We start from the raw sequence: 22,795 nt of genomic DNA, 5'->3' as shown, positions 1-22,795 counted from the left end.
GGTCACAATGAGACTATGTTTGAATGAAGACAGATTGACAAGCCTCATCTGTTGCAAACAACTATTTTTAATTGCTCACTGAACCCCTAACCCACTGAAAGCTACAGTACTGTTTTAACTTGTTTTAACTTAAAAGATATACTCTGAACATAAATACATTAAAACACAGTACAACATTAGAACCAGTGTCAACAAAAAGTGCTAAAAAAAAAATAAATAAAAAGGATGGCCAGTGGCTTTTTTTTTTAGCCGTTGAGGAGAGCAACAGGATGCAGCTGGAAAAGAACAACTCTGGTCTTCTTTGCTGCTGGGTCCACAATATCCATCTTCAGAGCAGGGTCCAGCTGCAGGTTCAATACACAACAACACTTTAATCTAAAATGTGTTCAGAGAACAGCATATGGCAGGGCAAAAATCAAATGAAAAGTACCAATTTACGCAGGTTCTCTATCATGTACCATACCTGGTTCCATTTCTCTGGGTTCTTGTAGTACATCGGCATTATAGCTTCCCTTGCTGGTGACCTTGTGAACAGTCTGCATTACATAACATAAACACAGCTCAATCAATGCATGCACACTGTTCGAACTTTAAAGCAACAACTTTTTACCTTAAAATAACAGCTTAAAAAAGTTCAAATTGCAGGTCATGTTGATGGTACAGTGTCTTGTTATATGGTGAATGGTGTCTCTGTCTCAGCCACTCCACCCCCCTATCACTTGTTTCTGCTCTATGTAACTTCAGTGAGAGGGTAGGATCACAACATTACATACATGTTTACTTCAATATACAAGTTTACAACACGTCATTGTTATGACGTAATAAGTTTTGTTCGGAGTTAGCACCTACATTACATCTGACAAATTGCCTGACTGACAGACCTGGGATTTGTATTTACAACAGTGGTGTTGCACTCAGGAACTGTGGGGGGCACCAAATCGCACATAATGCCAATTTCTACATAATGTTGCTTTAAGTGCATTAATGATATCTGTGGGTGTATAAGTGACCTTGTGAGGCGGGTCCCGGCAGTCCTCCTGCAGCTGGACTATCTCAGCAGGCTGCCGATGTAAAGTGCCACCGGCGCCCTCACACAAGAGACGATTCACAGCCACTCGCAAAGCATTTATCTGAAAAAAAAAACAAAACAAACAGAACTAATCAGTAATACACAAAAGAGAATACTATTATACTTATTATGCAATACTGGCATTCAACATGGCTCCCACAGATTTCCATTCCATTTTTTTTCCTGACCATATTTGACACATCAGCTTGCCCCAGTGCACACCCTGACCACCCGTTACATCAGACATGCAGTGATGGCTGAGCGAAAGAAGAGCACTGTTTAGAGCTATTTCATAGCGGAAATTGACAACCTTGTAAACTGTCATGTGTGTAGGAAAGCTGTTGTGCTGCTGTGGCAACACCACATACTTGTTTAAACACATAAAAAAAGCCAGACAACTTGGAGCTACAGCAGGGATGAAGGGAGGAGGAGGAGGGAAATGCCTTGGCACCCAGACCCCCAAAAAAGAGACAGTGTCTTTTCAGAGGGGCAGGGAATGTCAAGGTATATACAGGGAAATTAATATTTTAGTCAATCTGATTACCCCTCTATTCAGAGAACCAAATAATTTATTGAGCCTACTGAAACGTGTTAACTAAATGAATTATTTTCATGAAACTGAAAAAAAACAACAAAAAAAAACAACCTAAAACCTGAAATATGAAAATGACTGAATATAATAACCTAGGTTGCCTACCTTATCACCGCAGTTACAGCAAATCTGTCTCACCTCAGTGATGTCTTCAACGTCAAATTTCACATCGAAGGTGAGTTCGATGTCATGCTCAGGTAGGATGCCCTCCTGTTTTTGACTGTTCCAGCCCAAGCCACAGAGGGCACCGGTGTAGCAGGTCCTCTCTTCGTCAGTGCTACAAAAAAATGGGGAAAAAATATTAACATGGGTTTTTCATCTGCTGCCTTGAAAAGTGTCTGACTGACTCACCGTAACTCCATAATGGGAGTGAAGAGCATGGTGATAAGTGCAGGCAGTCCGGGGATGTCTGGCATGAGGGAGGTATCTCTCAGTAGAATCCGTGTCCCTGCAGCACAAACACACATTTAAAACTGCAATAACTGATTTTGACATTTAGAAGAACAAAATGAAACACTTGAAGCCCATAATGTATACAGTCATAGAAAGTTGTTGATCAACGATTGTATTACTTCAAACAACTCCTTTCAAATTATATAGCCATCTGATCCATTGTTAATACAAAATATTGATTACTGGAGCTTTAAGCTGTGAATGTATGCCCACGAGTTTGTATTTATGAGCTGTTGCATCTGGTACCTGTGGCGTTGACTGACACATTTCCAGCCACCAGCATCCTCTGATGTTTGTAGTGAGGGTTCTCATTGATGGCCAGGGAGCTGATGCTATTGCTGATACACACCGTCCTGCAGGAGGAGCACACACTCATAAAGAAATGAGGGGGGATGGGGTGCATTCGCAACCTTTATATCTAATTTGCTCTTGGCAAACATAATGCTTACTTGTAGAGGAAAGTGTGGCTCAAGCTGTGGAAGGTTGTCTGAAAAGGACTGTTTGGTCCACGCAGGCAAATCTGTGGTGTCAGAAGGAAGGCGGCTGTCAGACACATGACATGACGTAATCATGCATACATCGGTTATTGCTATTCAATGCTACAGTCAGCCTGATGTCATTGTTCTGCTTATCAGACAGAATGGGTGTGCCTCTGAGTGAACACATGAACCAAGCCACTGAAATGGCTCCACCTCCTGGACAAGGTGAGAGCAACAAAAAGCACAGAAGTGACGCCGTCATTATCTATTCCCAAAAATATCAGCTTCTCAGACACTCAGTCCAATTTTAATCCTCTCTCGAAACCTTATTCAATCTAAAGGCTTTCTTTTAATTGATTGCAATTATTCTACTGTTGTTAATCCTCGTTACTGTGTTTCTTTAGATTTGTATAGCACTTTATAACATTGTTTTTGCAAACTGCTGTGCGATCAAAAATGATCTGACTATTTAAGATTCCAGTATGATATAAAATGAACGTGTTCTGTAAGCTACAGTGTATCTTGCCTTTGTCTTGGCGTAGGACTGGCGGCTCTTGGAGAAGTGGCTGAGCAGGTGGTCAATGAGCTCCTTCTCCTCTTTCTTGCACTCTTTCCATCCGCTGCTGACAGTGTTGGGGACATACCTACCTGTTTCCAATTCCTTGAACAGTGACATCAGTTCCTCATGGTTTTGCTGAAAGACCACCCAAAAATAAAACATCTAGACTGAGAAGGGCACACAGCATTTGAACGAATCTGGGTTGGCATGGCTAAGATATTTTCAAGTTTTGTCTCAACACAAAAGGGTTTCTTGTGGTGTTTTAGAGACAGCTTGGGCCCGAAAACCCCAACCAACTTCACGATTAATCTTTTTATGAAGACCCGAGTAATGCTGCTAACAGCAGCCAACGACAACATCTGCTAGAAAAAAATCAGTTCTTCAAGTACAACAGGGAACACTTGGCAAATGAAGAATATATGTATGTTTATACAATATTTGCATTGCTCCACAATGATGCTTCCATATTCTGGGAAATCTATGGGTTGAACTAACAAAGCATTTAAATCGACAGTGATTAAGTGGAATATGCTGCAATTTCTATGGATGTTTTGATGTTTACCTGTTATGAAAACCTTGGAGTTCACTGTAACTGATATGCAAGTACTTTTCAAGGATTTTCCAGGCCAAATTTGCTCAAATTCAGGACCCAACACAACATAGTTTGAGACTCGGATCAAAATTAATTACTGTTACAACACTGAAAATGTTTATAATGAGAACTGGCAGGCTCTAAGGTTTGCTTAACATTAGCTTTTCTCCTTTGTTTGCCATAACCTGCATCATTAGACTTCAATCAGTTACGCAAGCACATGACAGTCACACTTTCTCAAGGCAGGTGGCACATGAAACAATAACAACTGCAGGTAAAGTAAAAATAATTTAATTACAAATTCTATTCTTGCATAATATATAATTAATCCAAACCCTTTTAAATGACCCATGTCTATACGTCTATTTTCAAAAACTTTCAAGGGTTTAATCCCCCCCCCCCAAAATTCATAAACTTTCATGGATTTCAAGGACCCTTGGGAACTTGCACATGAATTCAAGCTGACCACAGCCACTGCTTTCTCAGTAGAAGGGAATTATCACTGATGCAACTCTAAAGCCTGCGGGGGATATCCCAATGATACTAAAGGATATTTAGGGGATGTGTCTCTTTAAGAGGGAAAGGTTATGATTGATTGATTGATTTCACTTTTGCACACTGCCTAATAGATTTCATATGGGACACACTCCCAACTATCGTCTCACCTTGGAATCTAAGCTTTCTTCAGCCTTCACAGCATGTCCTTCTTGCACCAAGATGTCGACCACACTGGTGTTTTTTGTCTCTGTGTTGATGAGCACCTGCACACGCCTGATGCCATGCTGGATGGAGTACAGCGATACAAGAAGCGAGCAGTCCTTCACCAGTGTGATGAAACAGTTGCGGGCTTGGCTGCTCCACTGGTTCCCCAGGATGATGGACTGGGCTGAAGGGCGCATTCCAGCCACTTGGAACTCCTGGGCCTGAAACCACGAGCAGAGGTTTGTGAGTTACTAATTGTTAACCATGAAACAGACAAGTGTGCATTAATTCTCCAACAAATGGTGCCACTCATAGTATAGCTACCTGGAATGGGTGAGACAGGAAGTCAGAAGGGATCTCTCTGAGGCTGCTGCAGGCAACTACCTCTGTGTTGCCAAAGTCTAAGAAGAACACCTGCAGGAAAACAAATCATAAGCTCTGGTACATGAATTAACATCAGCAACGCTTATCACACTGGCTATGTTTACATGCACACAATATTCAAGGTTTTTTGCCCATATCCCAAAAAGGCAATATTTCTTCAAAGCTCTTTACATGGCAAATGGAAATATTTCAGTCAATATTCCCGTTTACATGCAGCCATGCGATTAATGAACAAAATTCTCCCGCCTTTATTTGTCCTACCACCTTTTTGATACTGTCTGCATCACAAAATTTTTGCATATCCAAAAACCTGTTGATATCCAAGTCTTTCATAATGTTTAAAAGCAGGTAGGTTTCTCCTTCTGACCAGATGGAGTCAAACTGGTAGTTTTGAGCCTGACAAAACTGTTGGCTAGGCAATGCTCAGAGCTGACTGAAACAGGCAAGAGGCTGTGCGTCATATTCTGAATGCACTGAATGCACTGTATATGTGTCCAAGTAACTACAACCTGAATAATATGCCACATGTCCTAATCAGAAAATGCTACATTCAGTACATGGACTAATTTAGAATATCCAAATGAAATATGGTGTTTACATGACCCTTATTTTGACATAATCGGAAAAATAGTGGAATATTAGCGTGCATGTAAACGCAGTCACTGTCAGAGTTTGACACTGAAGTCAGATTTCAAAGTTGGCATGTCAGTGTATGTTGATCAGTTCAATTTTTAGAGATTTTCTTTTTCAATTCAAAATGCTCACTTGTCTACATAAGTACAAAATACAGACACAGTGATACGTAAAAGGGGAAAAACATCGTTGTCTTAAGGCTACTACATGCTGACAGGACTGCTTCCATACATCTTGACATTGATTCTGCAAGTCTGCAGAACTCTACTGGAGGGTGAAGGATTTTGATGAGTGAGTGAGTGTCTCAGAAATTGGTCAAAAATCTACCAAAGGTGTTCAAATGGGTTGAGATTTGGTGACTTAAAAGGCCGTAGCATGGGATACACATCATTTTCTTACTCTATCCCTCTTATCTCTGTTTTTCTTTCAATAAATCATGGTTTGGCAGAGATTTCTTTTCCTTGCATCTGGCACTGGCATTAAGCCAAATATCTGCAGAACTTGCTGAGATCTGTTGTTGTTGCTCAATATGTAGTGCATTAATCAGCTGTACCACCATGTTAACATTCTGAATCTGAATACAGCACACCAACACATAATTTCACAAACAAATGAAGGAAAAACGAAAAAGGAAAATTTGGTTAAAATAAGTTTCAATTTCTTGATCAGCAACACTTTACAATCAATTTTAAAGAGTGTGAAAGCCATTCAGCATACCCTACTGTGCCATAATCATGTGAGGGATACTGGGAAAAGATATTAAAAATCAGATGCGAGAAATAAAGGAGATTTGACATTAGAAAATTGATAAAGTGCACATATTCACCTCCACTTTGTTGCCACGCATGTGTAGGATCTTTGCACGGTAGTACAAGCTCTGGTCATTGACCTCAGAGTATGGAGCCAGACACAGCAGGTTGGGATAGAGCATCACTGTCACAGGATGCAGTGTGTGTTTGTTTATCTCTGCTGTTAGATGGCGCTGCTTCTCTAAGCTTGCTTCATCTGCCTGGAAGCCCCAAAAATGACCCACGTCCAACACCTGCAGCAGAGATCAGAGTTAGGAGAGCATACAGCCATTAGAGATTCAGACATTTAGTCAAAAATAAGATTTACTCTTTTGAAATTCAGCTCTGTTAAACATAATAGACTGACCTCTGTGATGTTGACCACAAACAAGCGGCTGGGGGGGAGGTCATCTGGGTCCAAATCCCGGCTAAATGCTTCCAGTGGGTGGACAGACTGGCTCTGGAAGTCTACATTCACCCTACACAACAAAAAGCACACAAAGAACCAGACTTTAATGTTACATGCATGTTCACTTTCATTGCACACACACTTGACATGAGCGAGGTGAAAGACAGTATTTGTTACTGCTTTGATGTTACCTGTCAGAACATCATGATGTTTTAGTGAGTTAACAGAGCTGCTTCACAAGTATTCATAAGGTATTCTAAATCAAAAATGAACCTGCTAAAATTTAAGTTGTTTCAGTGTTTACTAATGATCACAGAACTTAATGCAATGATTTCCAAGCACCGAGTCTTGCTAACAGATCTGAGTACTTGGACAGGGTGCATGCTTCTGAATCCTGGGGCTTGAATGGTTTGGGTAGAGAATTAAGAAATTATGCAAATTACAAATCCCAATATAAAATCTATTTGAGGTTATCAAGACATGCCAACATTTTTTAATTCTTAGGCAGAAGTATCACTGTTAAAGTAAAAGTAATATGTGACAATATTTGGTGAGCTGTATCATTATTGGATAGCTAATAAAGTGCCCCAATAAATGTCACCCCGTCTCTCACGTCCCAGAGGGAGGACCATGCTGGTGCTGTCTCTGCCTAAAACCTCCCCTCCCTGAGTCCAAGTGAGAGCTGGAGGGAGTCATGCAGAGTGCGAGGATGTCAGATTACATTAAGGCTCAGTGGAGCTGCGCTGACCAGTGCAGCCTGTGGTGCAAGGGGTTCCACTTCCAAAAAGACATTCAATAAACAGCCCCCAAAAGACAGACACAACACAATTGTACCCGTAATTTTTAGTTCACTCAGCAAATCTAAGATATTTATTTAGTCAATGTATCTACTGAAAGAACTGCAGTTTTTTCCACCAAGTGTGAATAAGAGCCACACCGTGCGTGTTTCATGTGTGTTAAGCTTCTGTTCCCAGCTGTGTTTTCTATTTGTTCAGTGGGATAGACCGACAGCTCCATGGATCGACTCTGCTGTGCAAGGAGGAGGGCAAGAGACACCTCGGGCAGTACCCCCGACTCTTTGGATGTCCTGTAGAACTCCACATACGCTCTGAGCAAACACACAAACACAGTTAGGAGAACAGACATTTCTCCTTTGAAAACAGTTAAGAGTAGGTTAAAAATAAGTTTGCAACTATGGCCTTCAGTACCTTGAGCTGTCAAAGAAAATGGCTTTGACCTGTCCACACAGGCGGAACAGTGACTGCAGCTGCTTGTAATACAGGAAGCTGTATGGCGGTAGGTTCCTCACCTGATAATAACACATGCTCCAATGTTATGTTACAAAATCTTGACTTAGTTAATAAGTCTTGATGGTCATTACAAACAAAAACGGTGTTAACATTAAAAATGTTAGAGGAGTCAGACCATCACTGTTGTTCTTGGGTTATGGCCGCTCAACTCTCTGGTGGCCAGGTCTTCATCTATGTCCTGCTGGACGAAGTAGTTGGGGTAGTAGGCACCAGCAATGACCACCTAAGACAGAGAGGTAAACAAAACTGACATTTAGGTGTGTATATTCAGCAGATGATAAAGTGTACACTGTATAGCTTATTACAGTCAAATCAGACTATTTGCAGCCCTGACTCTAACCTGAAGAATGAACTTTTGCCAGTGTGTGTTGGTGTAATCCGAGGGTTGAGGGTTCTCTGGCACATGCATGTTGAAGCGGAGCACACGAGTCTTCAGTTCTTCATACAGCTCGGCAACCTGGACAGAGAGTTACTGCTCAGGAGGTCCGAGCCACAGTATTTTATAAACAGCACCATTTGATCTTGACATTTTGACAATAGGGCTGCTCAATAATGGCAAAAATCATAATCATGATTATTTTCAGTCGATGGTGATTGTGCACCAAAAGGCAACAGCTATCAACTTGTGTCATAAAGCTTAAAGACTAAGTTTGGTCAATAATATGTACTTCCTGACTTAACCCTCTAGGCGCCAAAGTCGCATTATTGCGACAGGCAACATTGCTCATTAAAACAGCCCATATCTTTAAATCTACTGCCTTGTGCTGTTACTGCTTGCTACCACTAGATAGCCAATAGATTCAGCTTCAATCCTGACGTCATTTGGGGGTGTGTTTCTATGCAAAATACCTGAGAAAAAAAAGTTTGAAACCCGACACCGGCTGTCGGAGCGGCAGCGGCTAAACGGGCAGAGTGGGAGAGGAGAGAGCCGCGGAGCGGTGGCGGAAGTGTGCTGGACAGATCGAGAGACAGATAGCGATTTTTGTAATAAAAAACAAAATGCCCACAAGTCTTTACAGTGTGGATGAGGTGCTTGCACAGATCTTTGCTGATCGCGATTCAGAAGGAGACGATTTGCCCTCTGATGACGATCGCTCGTCAGAGACGAGTGACTGACGATGCTGCAGCTGCGCACACTGTCACACAAGCAACACACGCTGATCACGGCGAGAGTTTTCTTTTCTTTTTACAAGCTAGATTAGGACATTTACTCCTATCAGATTCCTGTTCATTTACTCTGAGGATGAGAGGATGAAAAAAAAAAAAATCTACTGTGTAAATATGTTCAGAATTCCGTTTTACTGAATTTTACCTGGTGACATACACATTAGATTAGTAAATTTACTCCAATCAAACTCCTGTTCCTTTATTTTGAGGATGAGATGACAATATAAATATTTTTTTTCTGTGTAAATATGTTCAAAAATCAGTTTTACTGAAAGTTGCTTTCAGTCACCTGGTGACGTCACAATATGCAAATTAGATGATTAAATTTACTCCCATCACAAACTTTAGGTCATTATGAATATTTTTCTCATTTACACTATGAATTTATCTCTCACCACTTCCAAGCTACAGCCTTTTGAAATCTTAAAATCCAAACAGAATATTTTCCTAAATAAACTCTGGCGCCTAGAGGGTTAAGTTATTGTTTATAAACTACATTCTTGCCATTTAAAAATAACAGAACACTGAGGAAACATTTCAGGTGTGCTGAACAACTGCTACTGACTGCCAACATTTTACAGAGTACATATTTGCAGTTTGACTGAACCAACTTCAGTTAAAGCCTCTAGAAACTGTCGGGCGCTCAACAGAAGCTAGTTTCATTCTTAGTAACAGATGACAACAAACTGTAGGACTAATGTTGATGTTCTTGACTGCTAAACTACTGGATTGGTGATGGCAAAGCCATCCTGTCGTGTGGCTTGATGAACTCATTTGATCTAGCTCTCCATACCTCCCTGATCTTCTTGATCTGGATGAAGTTCTCTTTTCCCCAGTCCAACTCTTCCTAAGAGGGGAAAGCAGTAAAGACGGACAAACCTCACACTTTAAGAAAAAAAAACATGATAGAACAGAGTGCTACGCTGTTTCTTAATGCCCAACTGAACAGAACGTGAAGAAAACAACTGAAAAGTAGAGACAACATTCACTACATCTACTTCCCACTGGCAACTTTTAAGCTACAGTGATGTGCTAATTGCCGTTCACACATGTTACTTCATTTACAATACGATGAAGCAATTATTCATACTTTAATGTCAATCTTGGAAATAATGTACAATGAATAACCACAGATGGCTCTGTAAAACAATAGCAAAATATTTTGTATTTTGGACCTATAAAAAACAAAGACAGTATAGTTTTTATGTGCATGCGTTTCTATTCACCTTTGGGTGTCTCAGCTGTCCCTTCTTTTTGTACCATGCCTAACAGTGAGAGACAATGGGGAAGAGGGGATGGTTTTAAAAACAGCAGCCATCAGGCAAATATGCAGATAACACGAACCACAATTTGCTATGGACTTGGCACGTTACCTTGAAGGCATTGAGAAAAGCTACTGAATCACTTGGTGTGCCACAGGTGAAGGCTAACTTGCTCCTGGAAGAATAAGAAAATCCAAAGCATAACGAATAAACATACAATACATACAAATATCTGTTTCTGGCCTGCAAGTCGTCTGATTTGCAGCCTGGACCTTGAAGGCTGGCAGAAAAACTGTTTGTGATCTGATTAGTTAAAACACACACATATCTTATGGGGATAAGTGAATGGATAGCTGGACATGCTATCACTTTGAACAGAGATTTAATGACTACACACTTTCTATACAATTTTCTGGGAATTTCAGTGTTTTGTATATCCACAGAAAAGGCATCGTTTGGACTGTCTAATTAGCCACAAAATACTGTGATGGTAGTAAAGACATAAAAGTGAGTCAATGGTAGACTCGCAGATATCTTGTGCCACTTTAATGGGACACAAAAATAATCTACACTGACAGCCTGGCAGTCTGTGAATCAGTGCAGCTGCAGGATGTGACTCACCTGTGACCCGCAAGCTGCTGCATAGATGGTATGGCAAAGAAACTATTCAGAGACTGCGAGGCAGCTGATGATAAGAGAAGACAAAAACATAGATTAGAGACATTTCCAAAGAGTGAAGTCATGACAGATTTGTTGGCCAAGCTACGTCTCTGCAACTGTAAACAGATGCAAATGCCGTAATTGAGGTCCATTCTCACCTATGATGAGGCACTCCTCCAGGCAGCCAAAGGTGTGACCCAGGACAATCAACTTCCCCAGGTACAGGTCCACTGGCAAGTGGGCCAGAACTCGGCCCAGGAACGTTAGCTCCCCATCATTATTTTGATCCTTGCCATCACTTTTCGTAGAAAGCGCACCCATCTACAGAACAAAACACCCAGTTAGTGTCACGACAACAGGCTTTATTTACATCACCAATCAACTCTTAAACAAACTCAGAACAACACTTTGACTTTTACTATCTAATGACTTAAAAAATGGCTCAATATGTATTTTCTGAGCCAAAATTACATTTCTCAAATCAGAATTTATTTCTCTCTTGACTATTTTCCTGTTTGTTTAATTATTCATTAAATAAATATAAATAAATAAATACATAAATAAATAATATAAAAATCACACTTTATGGTTGCTGAATTGCTGTTTGCCTATGAGACAGACTACTCAGAAGTCTTCAGACATAGGTTTTTCAGCTGGGACTGGACTGGACTCTTGATTTATAGTTAAAAAGACATGACAGATACTCAGGTAGTTTGCCAAGAAGTGCTCTCTAAGAACAGAAAGACTGAAAGATGGTGTAAGATAAAAAGGATACATTTTGTCAATGATGGAAAGACACCAGAATTAACAAACTTGTTTCATTGTCTTTCCCCCACACAAACATATAATGATGCAGCACTGCCCTTCATTACCCTCACCTAGCAGGCTTGACGATGCTAACACTGGCTGACGTAAAGCTCCTGTCAGAGCACTCCTGGTCTAACACTCTGTGACAGAGCTGGGTGGTCAGCTGCCCGCCCAAATACATCATTACAGCCAAAAATTATATATACTCGACTAGACATTAATGGCTCTCTCAGACGAGAATCATCAATCTGCACTTATTTACCTCTTTGAGTTGGAGCACTGTTCTAACTATGTTACCAAGGTGGGGGGGTGACAGTGCTGTGGAGAGGACTGAGTAGGGATCTCCCATGTCCAGCAACTTCACCTTCAACACGATCTTGGCTAACGGGGCGAGCTACAAGGAAGACAAACAGTATAGCATAGATTGATTGTCAAATTAGGGTCAAAGCAGTGTTAAAAAAACAAGAAAGAGAAATCTCTGTTATCCTCTTACCTGCATCTCGGGGATCATGTAGTCTGGAATTTCATTTCCCCAAAACTCTTTGGTAACAAGACGGTAACAGTAGCCCTTAGACACTCGACCTGCCCTACCTGGCATGGAGAGGAAATAAGTGTAGAAGGACAGAAGAAAAGATACATAGATACTTCAGAGGACAAGTTCTGTGCTGCGAGTATTGTACCTCGACGTTGGTTGCAATTGGTTTTGGATGCCCAGGTGAGACGCAGAGACTGATAATTGGTGTCTTGGTCACAGACATTGTGACGGGCCAGGCAGAAGTCAATCACTGTGACAACAAAAAAGGCATTGATATCAGTTAAGATTTTTATAAAACTTGAATACAAAATACTCATTTAGCTAACAGATAAAACCAAGCTGACTAACCATATTTGACATCTGGAACAGTCAACGAACTCTCAGCGATGTTGGTGGAAAGGATGACCTGTTAAAATGAGCAGATTGTCAGCACAGCAGGTAGGAAGAACACATGGAAGGCACAAAATAAGATTAATGATTTTACCTTTCTGTATCCAGGGACAGGAAGCTGAAACACACCGTTCTGCTCCTCTAGAATCACAGTGGAGTGAAGAAGATAAATCTGCAATCTGAACAAAGGAAGCACATTCATCGTTATGTAAACGTTTATCAAAAGTACTAAAGGTTAACAAGCACTATGGATATCAAAGATATCCGGCGTTTCTGCCGGTTTCAACAAGTTCAATTTAAGACTTTTTAAGACTTTTATGAATGCAATTTAAGACCTATTTCATGTCCATCCTGGCAGAAAAAGGAGGCAGAAGGATAAGAACAAAACTTGGAGCACCTCTGTTTTTAATATCTACATAATGTTGGTGTCCAAGGGGTGTCCAGTGGAGGCTTACCGGAGTTGCATTAGTTAATGTTAATGTTGTTAGTCATTAGCAGACTGGGGCTGGACTTTTGTAATGCTCCCGATGTGAATACAAAACAATATTGGCTGAGGTGATGGCAGTTGTTTGCTGGTGACTTTTTACAGTGGTTTTAGGTTTTTCTGACATCACATGCTACTCTAATGCCTTTATACACAAACTTCCAAATCTAACAGTTTTCTCGCCAAGGTGCAGTGGGCTTCAAATTCATAATTTTCAGCAGGCTTCAACCAAGCACTAATTGTACGTAAATTACCCACATTAGATGAAAGTAACATTCACAGAAACAATCATTACTTCTCTCTTTTGTTGAGAGGAGTCACCACGTTAGACACACTAGCTTGGTGTGGTCTGATAAATTTAAACTGGACTGCGCAATTTGCATCAGTGGTTATACGTTCCATATTGGTTTTATTTTGTAGTTTTGTTACAATTTGTCAAATACAAATTCATCTCAGGAACACATTTAAAAGACTGAACTTAATGCGATTTTATAAAACTAATGTTAATTTTCATAATCCAATCCATTTTAGGAGATTTTAAGGCCTATAATTCAGATTAGTGGATTTTAGACTATTTAAGAACCTGTGTAAACCCTGTATTACTGTCACACAAATAGACTTGTCTTTAAAGAAAGCCAGGACAATAGATAAAGAAGATAAAAGGTACGACCTACAGCTAAATATTCAACAGAGAGATAAACTGGAAAGCTCACCTTCGGTGGACCAACTTGGACAAGGCCTCCTGCATGCATCTTATCTCGTGTATACCAGGAAGGAAAACCAGCACGCTGCCTCGCTCTGATGAAGTCATGCCACCTCCCATGTCTGCTTTGCTGCTCAAACACAAACACATATTATAATTAACTTTATGTATCCATGCTTAAGCTGTCAAGTTGGCCAAGATACTGAGGCCTCACCTGGAATCTTTGCCCTCCATTTCATCAAAGCTCTGGATGAGACTGACGGCAAGATTGTACATCTCATCTGGGATGTGAGGGTCATCTATATGAGGCAGCTCAAACTGACGAACACACACACACATACAAAATTCACACTTTTTCACTTCAATACAGATTAAGTGTAACATTTGCCATCTTCTTACCCTATATGGAAACAGTTGGTGGAGGTCATCCAGATAAAACTCCTTGATGGCATAGGGTGAACCCTCCACTTCAAACACATAGGCCGGGCTCATCTTGCCTCGAACTAGGCTGGCAAAGTACTGAGCAAACTGGCTGCAGTTAATGGTAGCTGACATGAGGATGATCTGAAAAAACAAAACAAAAAAAAACCCAAAAAACATGTGTCCTGTGATTGAGAGTTCAACTGATGTGAGGGGAGGACAGATGAGGAACCTTTATTTGATCTTGCAATTACCTTGACATACGGAGAGTTGGAATTGAGCAGGTGTCTCAAAACCAGCAGGAGCAAGTCCATTTCCTCAGTGCGCTCATGAACCTTGGGCAAAGGCAAAGTTTGTTAGATGGCTAAATATGGACCAAGTAGTTAAGAATCACTGATTAGACCATAGACCTTAATTAAACCTGAAACTGAACTGAAACTGCGCCCCTGCAGCAGCAGTAGCAGCAAAAATAATATAAATTCACACATAATACAACAAAATATCACACACTAAATAAAGTGTTTATCTGCCCAATTATGCACCTCATCTATGAAAATGTGGGTGTACTCTGTGAGGCACTTGTCTACAACCAGTTTTTGTAGCAGTAGTTCTGTAGTCACGTAGATGAGCCGGGTGTTCTCAGTAGCTATCTTCTCCATGCCAATCTGAAACACAAATATGCAAAGTTTTGTAAAAAAAACAACAAAAAACCTACTTTTATTCTGGCACCGAAAATGATTAATATGTCTTTATTGCACTCTTACTGTGGACTTAAGACTAATTGGTTAATTGCTGATTGTTTGTGACAGAGGACAGAACAGCTGAAGAATCTTTTGATATATATTTCCTAATGACAAATCCAGTTCCTGCCAACAAGGTTTTATTTTACTGCCTCAGAAAGGTGAACAATTTGCTTCCTCTACAGTAGCCTTAGGCCTCACTTTCCCCAGTATCTGAAAAAACGAATGTCTGCAATGCCAGCATGACTATTTCTGGTTGGTGTTGGAGAAAATACCAGTGACCTGTAATGAAATCCATTGATACCCTCTGTGCGACCTCAGGGAAATACTTTTTGGTTTGTACTGTGAGCACAAAAAAACCTTCCATTCTCTGACTGCACAGCTTTCACAAACCAATACAAAAAAAATCAAAAGGGAACAAGAAAAGAGCTTTCTTCTTACAGCAAATATAGATACTTCAAGTAGGCAAAAATTAACACAGGCACTAATACAGGACATAATGTTCACCTAGGTCTGCATAACTTGAGCATTATATCTCTTACTAACATTAACTGTTTATCATTTCCCTCAATGTCAATGACATCATCCTTAGCTCCAGAGGTCTGCACTGAGCGGAGGAGACAACAGTTATTATTAGAAGTGCTGTTTCAGAGTCCTGTACAGCACAGCGAAATATCCTGGCAACAACACACACAGAAGAGCTTCTTAACACATGCATAGAAACACTGTTTTTAAGTTACGCAAGAGATGTAATGATTGATTTTTTTGCATTCCTCAGCAAGGTGAATAACTACCAGTCAATCTTCAGTCAGTACAGTGTCACTGTTGTTATGTGACATTGGCACAAGTGTCAGTCTCTTCTCTTTTCTCATATTTTATTTAAAAATAAATAAATAGATAAAAGATTTGGTAGGATTGCACAGTTTAAGTAAAATAGATTCTGTCTAAGTGTTGCACTAACCTGATATCCCACCAGACTGCCCAGGGTACACTTCCGCTGTTTGGCTACATACTGGGCAATACTGGTGGCCCCAATTTTGCGTGGTTGGGTGACCACAATGTTACAGAAGTTATTTTTCTCATTGTAGTGGTCCAGAATGTACTGTGGCAGCTGGGTGGTCTTGCCACTGCCTGTGGCTCCTCGAACGATCACTACAGAGTTGTTCTCTATGAGAGAAATCAGCTGGAAGCAGCACACACACACACACACACACACACACACACACACACACACACACACACACACACACACGCATAAAACAAGAGCAGACACATGTGCACAGTTGAAACCCATTTGGCCATTTGTACCATATCACTAAAATAAAAAAGAAATCTAAAAATAAGTTGTGAAATTATAGAACAGATGGATGTGCTAAGCTGATTTGTAACCCCAAGTCCACACTTTATAATCTGCATTAAGAAAAAGCAGCTTAAAATGACAGCATGAGCTTCTAAAATGTCCACGCACTACTCTTTCTTATTCAACAGAAATTTTAGACCAGTGAATTTAAAAGTTGTCTCTTGTTCTGCAACATAAAATCAGAGTTCATCTTGAGCAAACAGTAAAAGCGTAAGTGCACCAGTGTCCCGAGGACATAGCGGTAATTTCAGTAAAACACGACCAAAAGAAAAGGTACTTTAGGAAAATGAAAGTGCACTTTCAGACCATCAGGCTGTGTGGTTGGGTGTATGTGGTGTATGGATGGTACATTTTACCTCCTGTCTGCTTTTGGCTATGGGCAAGCTGGGGTACTTGTAGCTGACGAGTGGAGGAGGAGCAGTACCTGAGGATACAGAATCAAAAGCACAAGAAGCACTGTTAAACTATAAGGGCAGAAGGCAGATAACTGTAGATCTAACTGAATATGATGTAGTATAAGAAAAAGCTGTGTGTGATACTCACTTCCTTCTTGTTTTTTGAAGCACCCTCCATCAGATTTCACATTTTGTAGGCTGACCTCAACAGGAGCCTCTGATGGGCTGAAACAAAATAAAAGCAATTTTAAGCAGTTTATAATTTTTTACTAACGAGCAAATCCAAGTGTGCCGTGGAATTTTGTTACAACCATAGATTATATTGCAATATACAACTACACACCAAACAGGCAATGCGATTTAATTTACTATATCAGTACTTTTACACATTAATTTCCTTATAAAGAGACATACCCTTTAATAACACGTTAGGATCATGTCGAGGATATGTTGCGCTGATAAAACTGAAATACAGGTGTGCCATGATATTTTGGCTTGCCCTTTGGTGTGCATTGGGCACAAAAAATGGTCTACAGTAACCAGTTATGGACAAAAAGCCCTTTAAGGCAAAATTGTGATTTGGGGCTAAGAGAATATGAAAAATAAAAAATAAACCACAGCGAATATTTAATTTGAAATTTAATTTCAGGACCATGCACAAATATATTTCCTTTGCTTTTTGTGATAGACATCATTTTGATAATTGTTCACAGCAATGAATAAGCAATTCATTCACTGTAACCATTGTTTAGCCTGCACCTGTTAGTTTCATCTCAGGAAGCAAAACTGCTTAAGTCCCAAAGCGCATAATTACTACTACTACTAATAATAAGTAAATAATAAATACTGTTGCATTTACTGGAAGGACAAGTTAAAGTTAAAGGCTGAGCTTAAAGTAGTTTTAATCAATAGCCCTTCAGATTCTGAAACAATATTACATCTGTGCAGCAACTGTGATGCTGCCTTTTATTTCTGAATGTAATACTGTGCAACATTGTTGATATGCTAGAATTTGTCAGCTGTCATCTCCTTAGCTACATCTGTTGAGACAAACACTGAGCAGTGCAGCATTTAATTGTATTCCACATACCAGACAGCTGAGGATATGTACATTTTCAGAAATTAAGGTGTTTTTATAATCACTTAAAAAAACTATTCTGAGTTCAGTAACACAGAGGTTTTCATTAAAGGTAAATGTCAGAATTAAGTTCACAGTGGCTGAACACACCAGCAGCTCTGCCCACATCATTACTTAACATTTGATACTTTGCTCGAGGTATATGCCTCCTCTTTCCCTCAGCTCCACCAGGCCCACAGCACTGTAGCCAGGAGAGCAGTCCCAGTTGTCTCTGCCTCTCGCTCTCCCTCTCCCTCTCTCAGGCACAAACCCTGACAGTACTAAGAGGAGCTCAAATGCAACACACCCACGGCTCGTGCACACACATGCACTCTCCTCCTTTCTCTCCATTGCACACGTTTCGTGCAAGCTACAAAGCAGCTGACCTTACAACAAAGCTGCACACTGCACAGAGGAGAGTGGGGTGAAGGGAGAGGAGAGGTGACAGCTCTTAGTCAGTTAGCAGTGTGTGACTAACTCTCCTGGAATAAGTCTGCATGACAGGAGCAGTAGGAGGGATGATAAGGACAAGACAATAACTACGACATACAAAGAGGAATAACGCTTCCAACAAATTCAACATCGGAGGATTGCTGCTGAGACAGTCCATGATGTGCTCCTTCGATGGCATTTGACACCAAGGGACATAGTTGACAGCAAATGAAGGAATGAAGTTTACATGGACTGACCCATGCAGAAAAGGAGCTGGAGGCTGGACTCTGTAAGCAGCTCATCTTTGCCCAATTTCTAACAATAACTCACAAAAGCATCAGCGGTGCAGTTTTCACCTGTAAGTACAGATCTTTCCTTTCAATTTTCAGCCAGATGTTAGTGTGATGATTCTTTCTTACTAATGCTATAAGACTGACTGTTATTAAAGTGCTGATTATTTTTGGAGCACTTGAGCAGGAATCTGATCAGATACCACTAAAACATGTACGATGTGTGAATCCACATATACAGTTTGTGTTCGATGAGGCTGACCTCTGACCCTGCAGGCTCTGTAATCCATCTAAATCCCAGGTGGAAGCTGTGTTGAATCCATCAGTCTGGGAAAAAAAGCCAAATACACACACCTGGGAAATTGTCCTTCACTGAGTTTGACTCGAACTGAAGGCAATCAGAGCACCCATCAGACAGGGACCAGAGGTCAGCTTGGTTATGAGGTGATCATCTTTCACTGTCAACCTTAAAATATTAATTACAGTTATGAATAAAAAAACAGAATGAACATTTCCATATTCAGAATTGAGGTTCCAACTTTGTCACATTTGTCATTGTGGTGACAAGTGTGACCCCATTTTCACAAAACTTGTCTGAAATAGGGATGATATGGTACATTTATTTCACCAGCAGGGACTTAGTGACTTAATTTTTCTTAATATTTGTTTGTGCTTTTTTGTTTTATGTTTTGCTTTCGCTGCTATTGCGCAGTTCTTCTCATGGTGTAATGTTGTCTTGTCAGCTGTCAGAGCAACTTGGAGAGACATTAACTCTTGGTTTGAAGCAACAGATATTCTAGCACATTCAAAAGTGTTAAAATGGTGCTGTGGGGAACCCATGGCTTCACGATCCAGCATAAAAAAATAAATCTTGTTTCTTCAGTTTTCCAGGGCTGTCTGCTGTGTCTGCCATGCCTCTGTTCAGCTGGATGAAATGGTCCCAGGACTCAGGAGTGCAGGCTCAGGATGAAGCGACACCTATGAAGACCTCTGGGGTCGTACCCAGTCGCATGTTAATCAGAGAGCTCCTGTGGCATGTAGAAGAGCGCGAGCGGCTGGCGAGGGAGCTGGAACGGGAGCACAGGCTGGCCCACAGCGCCCTGGGTCTCCACTGGTTCCAGAAGTACCCCAGGTTACGGACCCTTATCCCCACATCAGAGCTACACCAGCTGGAGTTCCTGTGTGCTCAGATCCCACCCATCCACGCAGCCACCATACTCTCCAGGTGTTTGGAAGCGGCCATGCCGTGCTCTGTCCTCACATTAGTAAGCTGTCAACAGTGGCTAGCTGCTACTGCATCAACACACGGCCTGACAGCAGGCAAAGCAGAGAAGACCCAAAGGGAATGGGAGGCAGCGAGGCTGCCACAAAAGCCATTATGTGTTACCATCATAGAGGCAGGCGATGTAGAGTGTAAACATGTGAAGGTGACGGATGCCCTGTAAGGCTGAATGAATCCAGCCTTACAGGGTTTCAACTCATCATCTCTATGCTAGCCATAACACTACAAAAAAAAAAAAGGCTGGAAAGTCGTTATATATGGTTGAACACTGTGACCTACTTACTTATTTCCCGTAAAACTAAGCACTGGGTCACTACTGTGTGTTTATATAACCACATTACCCATTATAACACATTTTTTACAAAATGTGTTATGTTTGTACCACTTCCAAAAATTCTCCCTTCTGTAGTCCCAGATATGTTGTTCTGGAAAATATGCAAGACTCAACAGCTGGAATACCAAACACATTTTACATTTTGTGAAGGTTAAATTATGCAATATCAGACTGAAAAAATGTTGCTGACACAGTGTTGATGCAAATTCTTGCTACTTGAACAGCTGTTTAATTAACTATACTGGTTGCATCCTTCTGCAGGTTTCGTGAGGTGCTTGCCACTAACAACATACGGCCCTGGGAGCTGGCGTCTGTCTTCAAGCAGGTTCTGAGAGACTTCCTGAGCCAAAAGGAATATGATGAAGAAGACGACCTTTCAGTGCAGCCAGCACAACTCCGACCGATGGAGGCTTGGACGAGCCGCTACAAAATGAAGCAGGGCTTTGTCACACCCACCGTCCCCAACTGTGGAGACCACCCAAGGGAGGAGATCCCAACAATCTCTGGATATGTGGACCGGGCCATGCGGTATTCAAGTTCGTTTGCAGGGTCCAACCGGGACTGGGACCTTCCATATTACTATCCAATTCCTGTCAGGCCCATTGAGGCGTACAGCACTACACTGTGAGAGGACAAACTGTTCAAACTGTCTGTGACCCTGTTTCACACCAGCTAAAAACAGCTCACATCCAGAGCATGAAGACAAGATGCAAAAACCTGATTATTTGTATTAGTTGTAGATATATCCTAGCTTGTGACTAAAAATGTGAAGACGATATTAGGCTAGGCGGACCATGTATGGAACCATTTCATTGAAAGAACTAGTTTCTCATCTGCTCTTGCTTCCTAATTCATAGACCGACTGTTTATCTTTAGTCCAGATAACAAATGTGTCTGTACAGTTTGGTATGCATTTCAAAGGTATGCTGTCAGTTAGTGAGAGTGATATCACAAGGGCACAGGACCTGGACCAATACGTCCCAGCCTTTGTGACTTTAGAGTTTTAAGTGGGGCAATGTCTACTTGCCACTGCTTTTTACACAGGATAAAAACGTTTAAGTTTTGAGCATTTTAACCAAAGAGTCATGTTCCCTTCTCAAATTGTTGCGTCTGAACAGTTTTTAGATTCCTAACGAAGGTAGAACTGTCAAGTATTTACCAATACAAAGAGCCTACAGAAGACTACAGAAAACACAAAAATAAACATCATTTGTGTCAAAGACTTTTTTTTGTCTCATCTACTGACTGGTTAATCACCCCCAGAGTGGTAAAGACTGACCTAGACCGTTTTGATTCAGCAGCCAACTGAGAAGAGACACAGCTAACTAACTTTGGCAAAAGGCAGAAGTTTAAATAAGATTTAGAAACACTGAGGTCATGTCCTCAGTAGGGCTGCACAATTAATGGGATATCAGTGTAATCAATAAAGCAGTGTGGCTTAATGCAATATCTAAATCACAAGAAGGTGACATTTTTTGATAAAAGGTCAAAAAAAGTGTGGCAAAGTAGCCCTATAAAGAGGTACTGTAGTGCTGCAGACGCCCTAGCCTAAAACATCTTGTTCTCCAGATGTCAGAAAGCATGCTTGTTGGTACAGACACCAAAAAAATGTGACATCATTAAGTTGTTTTAAGTAAAACTAAAAACTGTGATGCAAAAATAATCCTTCCCACTAATTTTGACTCATATGGAAATTACAATTTCTGTCAAAGAAACCCTAATTTGATTATATTTACCATACCGTGCTGCCCTAGTCTTAAGTCTTTTATTTCATGGAAGTAGGAACTACCTGGAAATTTTACAGTTACTAAGATAAAAAATGGATGGTGTTTAAACTGATTTGGGCATTTTTTGACCCAATATATTTAGCGTTAATCTGCGTACATCTTTTGTATTCCTTAACATTAAAACCTCCACAATGGTTTTAACTTTAATCTTATCTAATGTAGCTGGTGGTAGCCATATAAAATGCTGAGGTGTTAGCTTTAGCTTACATTGTGACAAATGACCCATCTTCTCTTTAAGGGATGCAGTTAATTGGACTTCACCAAGTGTTAGCTAAAACTCTGCACCCACACAGGCTGCCATCCTAAACCCTTTATGTACCTTTGTTTATTGTACGTTAACCAGAGAGGGTTTGTAGCTACAATATAGAAAGTGACATTGAGACGTTGTGCACCACGCGGGCCGCGGCCAGCTAGCTTAAACTCACCTCGTTTCTTTCGAGGGCGTTTCGTCAAATTGACTTTTCACCACCTCCTCGGTGATTTTAATGGAAGCAAAGGTCGCCCCCGAGGTGAACCAGTTCTTAATTTGTTCTGCAGTTGCCGTTTTCATCTTGCAGGTGTTCACATTAACTGCGTATTTTTCGTTTTTAATTCTGCGTCATCTCTCTCTTCATCCACACCGGACTAGCCAGATGAGTAGAAGATGGAAGCGCGTGAGGA

The 22,795-nt window shown here is 40.8% G+C and overlaps 2 protein-coding genes across 2 annotated transcripts; one reads left to right on the top strand and one right to left on the bottom strand.

The window, feature by feature from the left end:
• Window positions 1-245: 245 nt before the first annotated feature.
• Window positions 246-22,793, bottom strand: tdrd9 (tudor domain containing 9). The gene is made up of 35 exons (XM_073483187.1): window positions 22,561-22,793; window positions 17,042-17,118; window positions 16,855-16,922; window positions 16,100-16,321; window positions 14,941-15,063; window positions 14,653-14,733; window positions 14,378-14,542; window positions 14,193-14,296; window positions 13,989-14,108; window positions 12,886-12,970; window positions 12,750-12,807; window positions 12,547-12,651; window positions 12,360-12,457; window positions 12,129-12,260; window positions 11,218-11,380; window positions 11,021-11,084; window positions 10,511-10,574; window positions 10,364-10,402; window positions 9,931-9,984; window positions 8,311-8,427; window positions 8,086-8,193; window positions 7,869-7,969; window positions 7,598-7,768; window positions 6,619-6,730; window positions 6,290-6,505; window positions 4,771-4,860; window positions 4,410-4,667; window positions 3,120-3,287; window positions 2,564-2,634; window positions 2,361-2,467; window positions 2,013-2,109; window positions 1,800-1,938; window positions 1,011-1,130; window positions 459-536; window positions 246-344 (listed from the first exon to the last, which is right to left on the bottom strand). Exons 1-35 carry the CDS (start codon window positions 22,683-22,685, stop codon window positions 246-248), a joined length of 3,999 nt encoding a protein of 1,332 aa, XP_073339288.1. The 5' UTR covers window positions 22,686-22,793.
• rd3l (RD3 like) lies at window positions 19,644-20,976 on the top strand. Its single transcript, XM_073483840.1, has 2 exons — window positions 19,644-19,957; window positions 20,610-20,976. The coding sequence occupies exons 1-2, from the start codon at window positions 19,644-19,646 to the stop codon at window positions 20,974-20,976; spliced, it is 681 nt and encodes a 226-aa protein (XP_073339941.1).
• Window positions 22,794-22,795: the final 2 nt, after the last annotated feature.

The sequence above is a fragment of the Pagrus major genome, chromosome 16 (genome assembly GCF_040436345.1).
Source record: "Pagrus major chromosome 16, Pma_NU_1.0".
NCBI classification, from domain to species: domain Eukaryota; kingdom Metazoa; phylum Chordata; class Actinopteri; order Spariformes; family Sparidae; genus Pagrus; species Pagrus major.
This window is presented reverse-complemented; position numbering and strand designations above follow the sequence as displayed.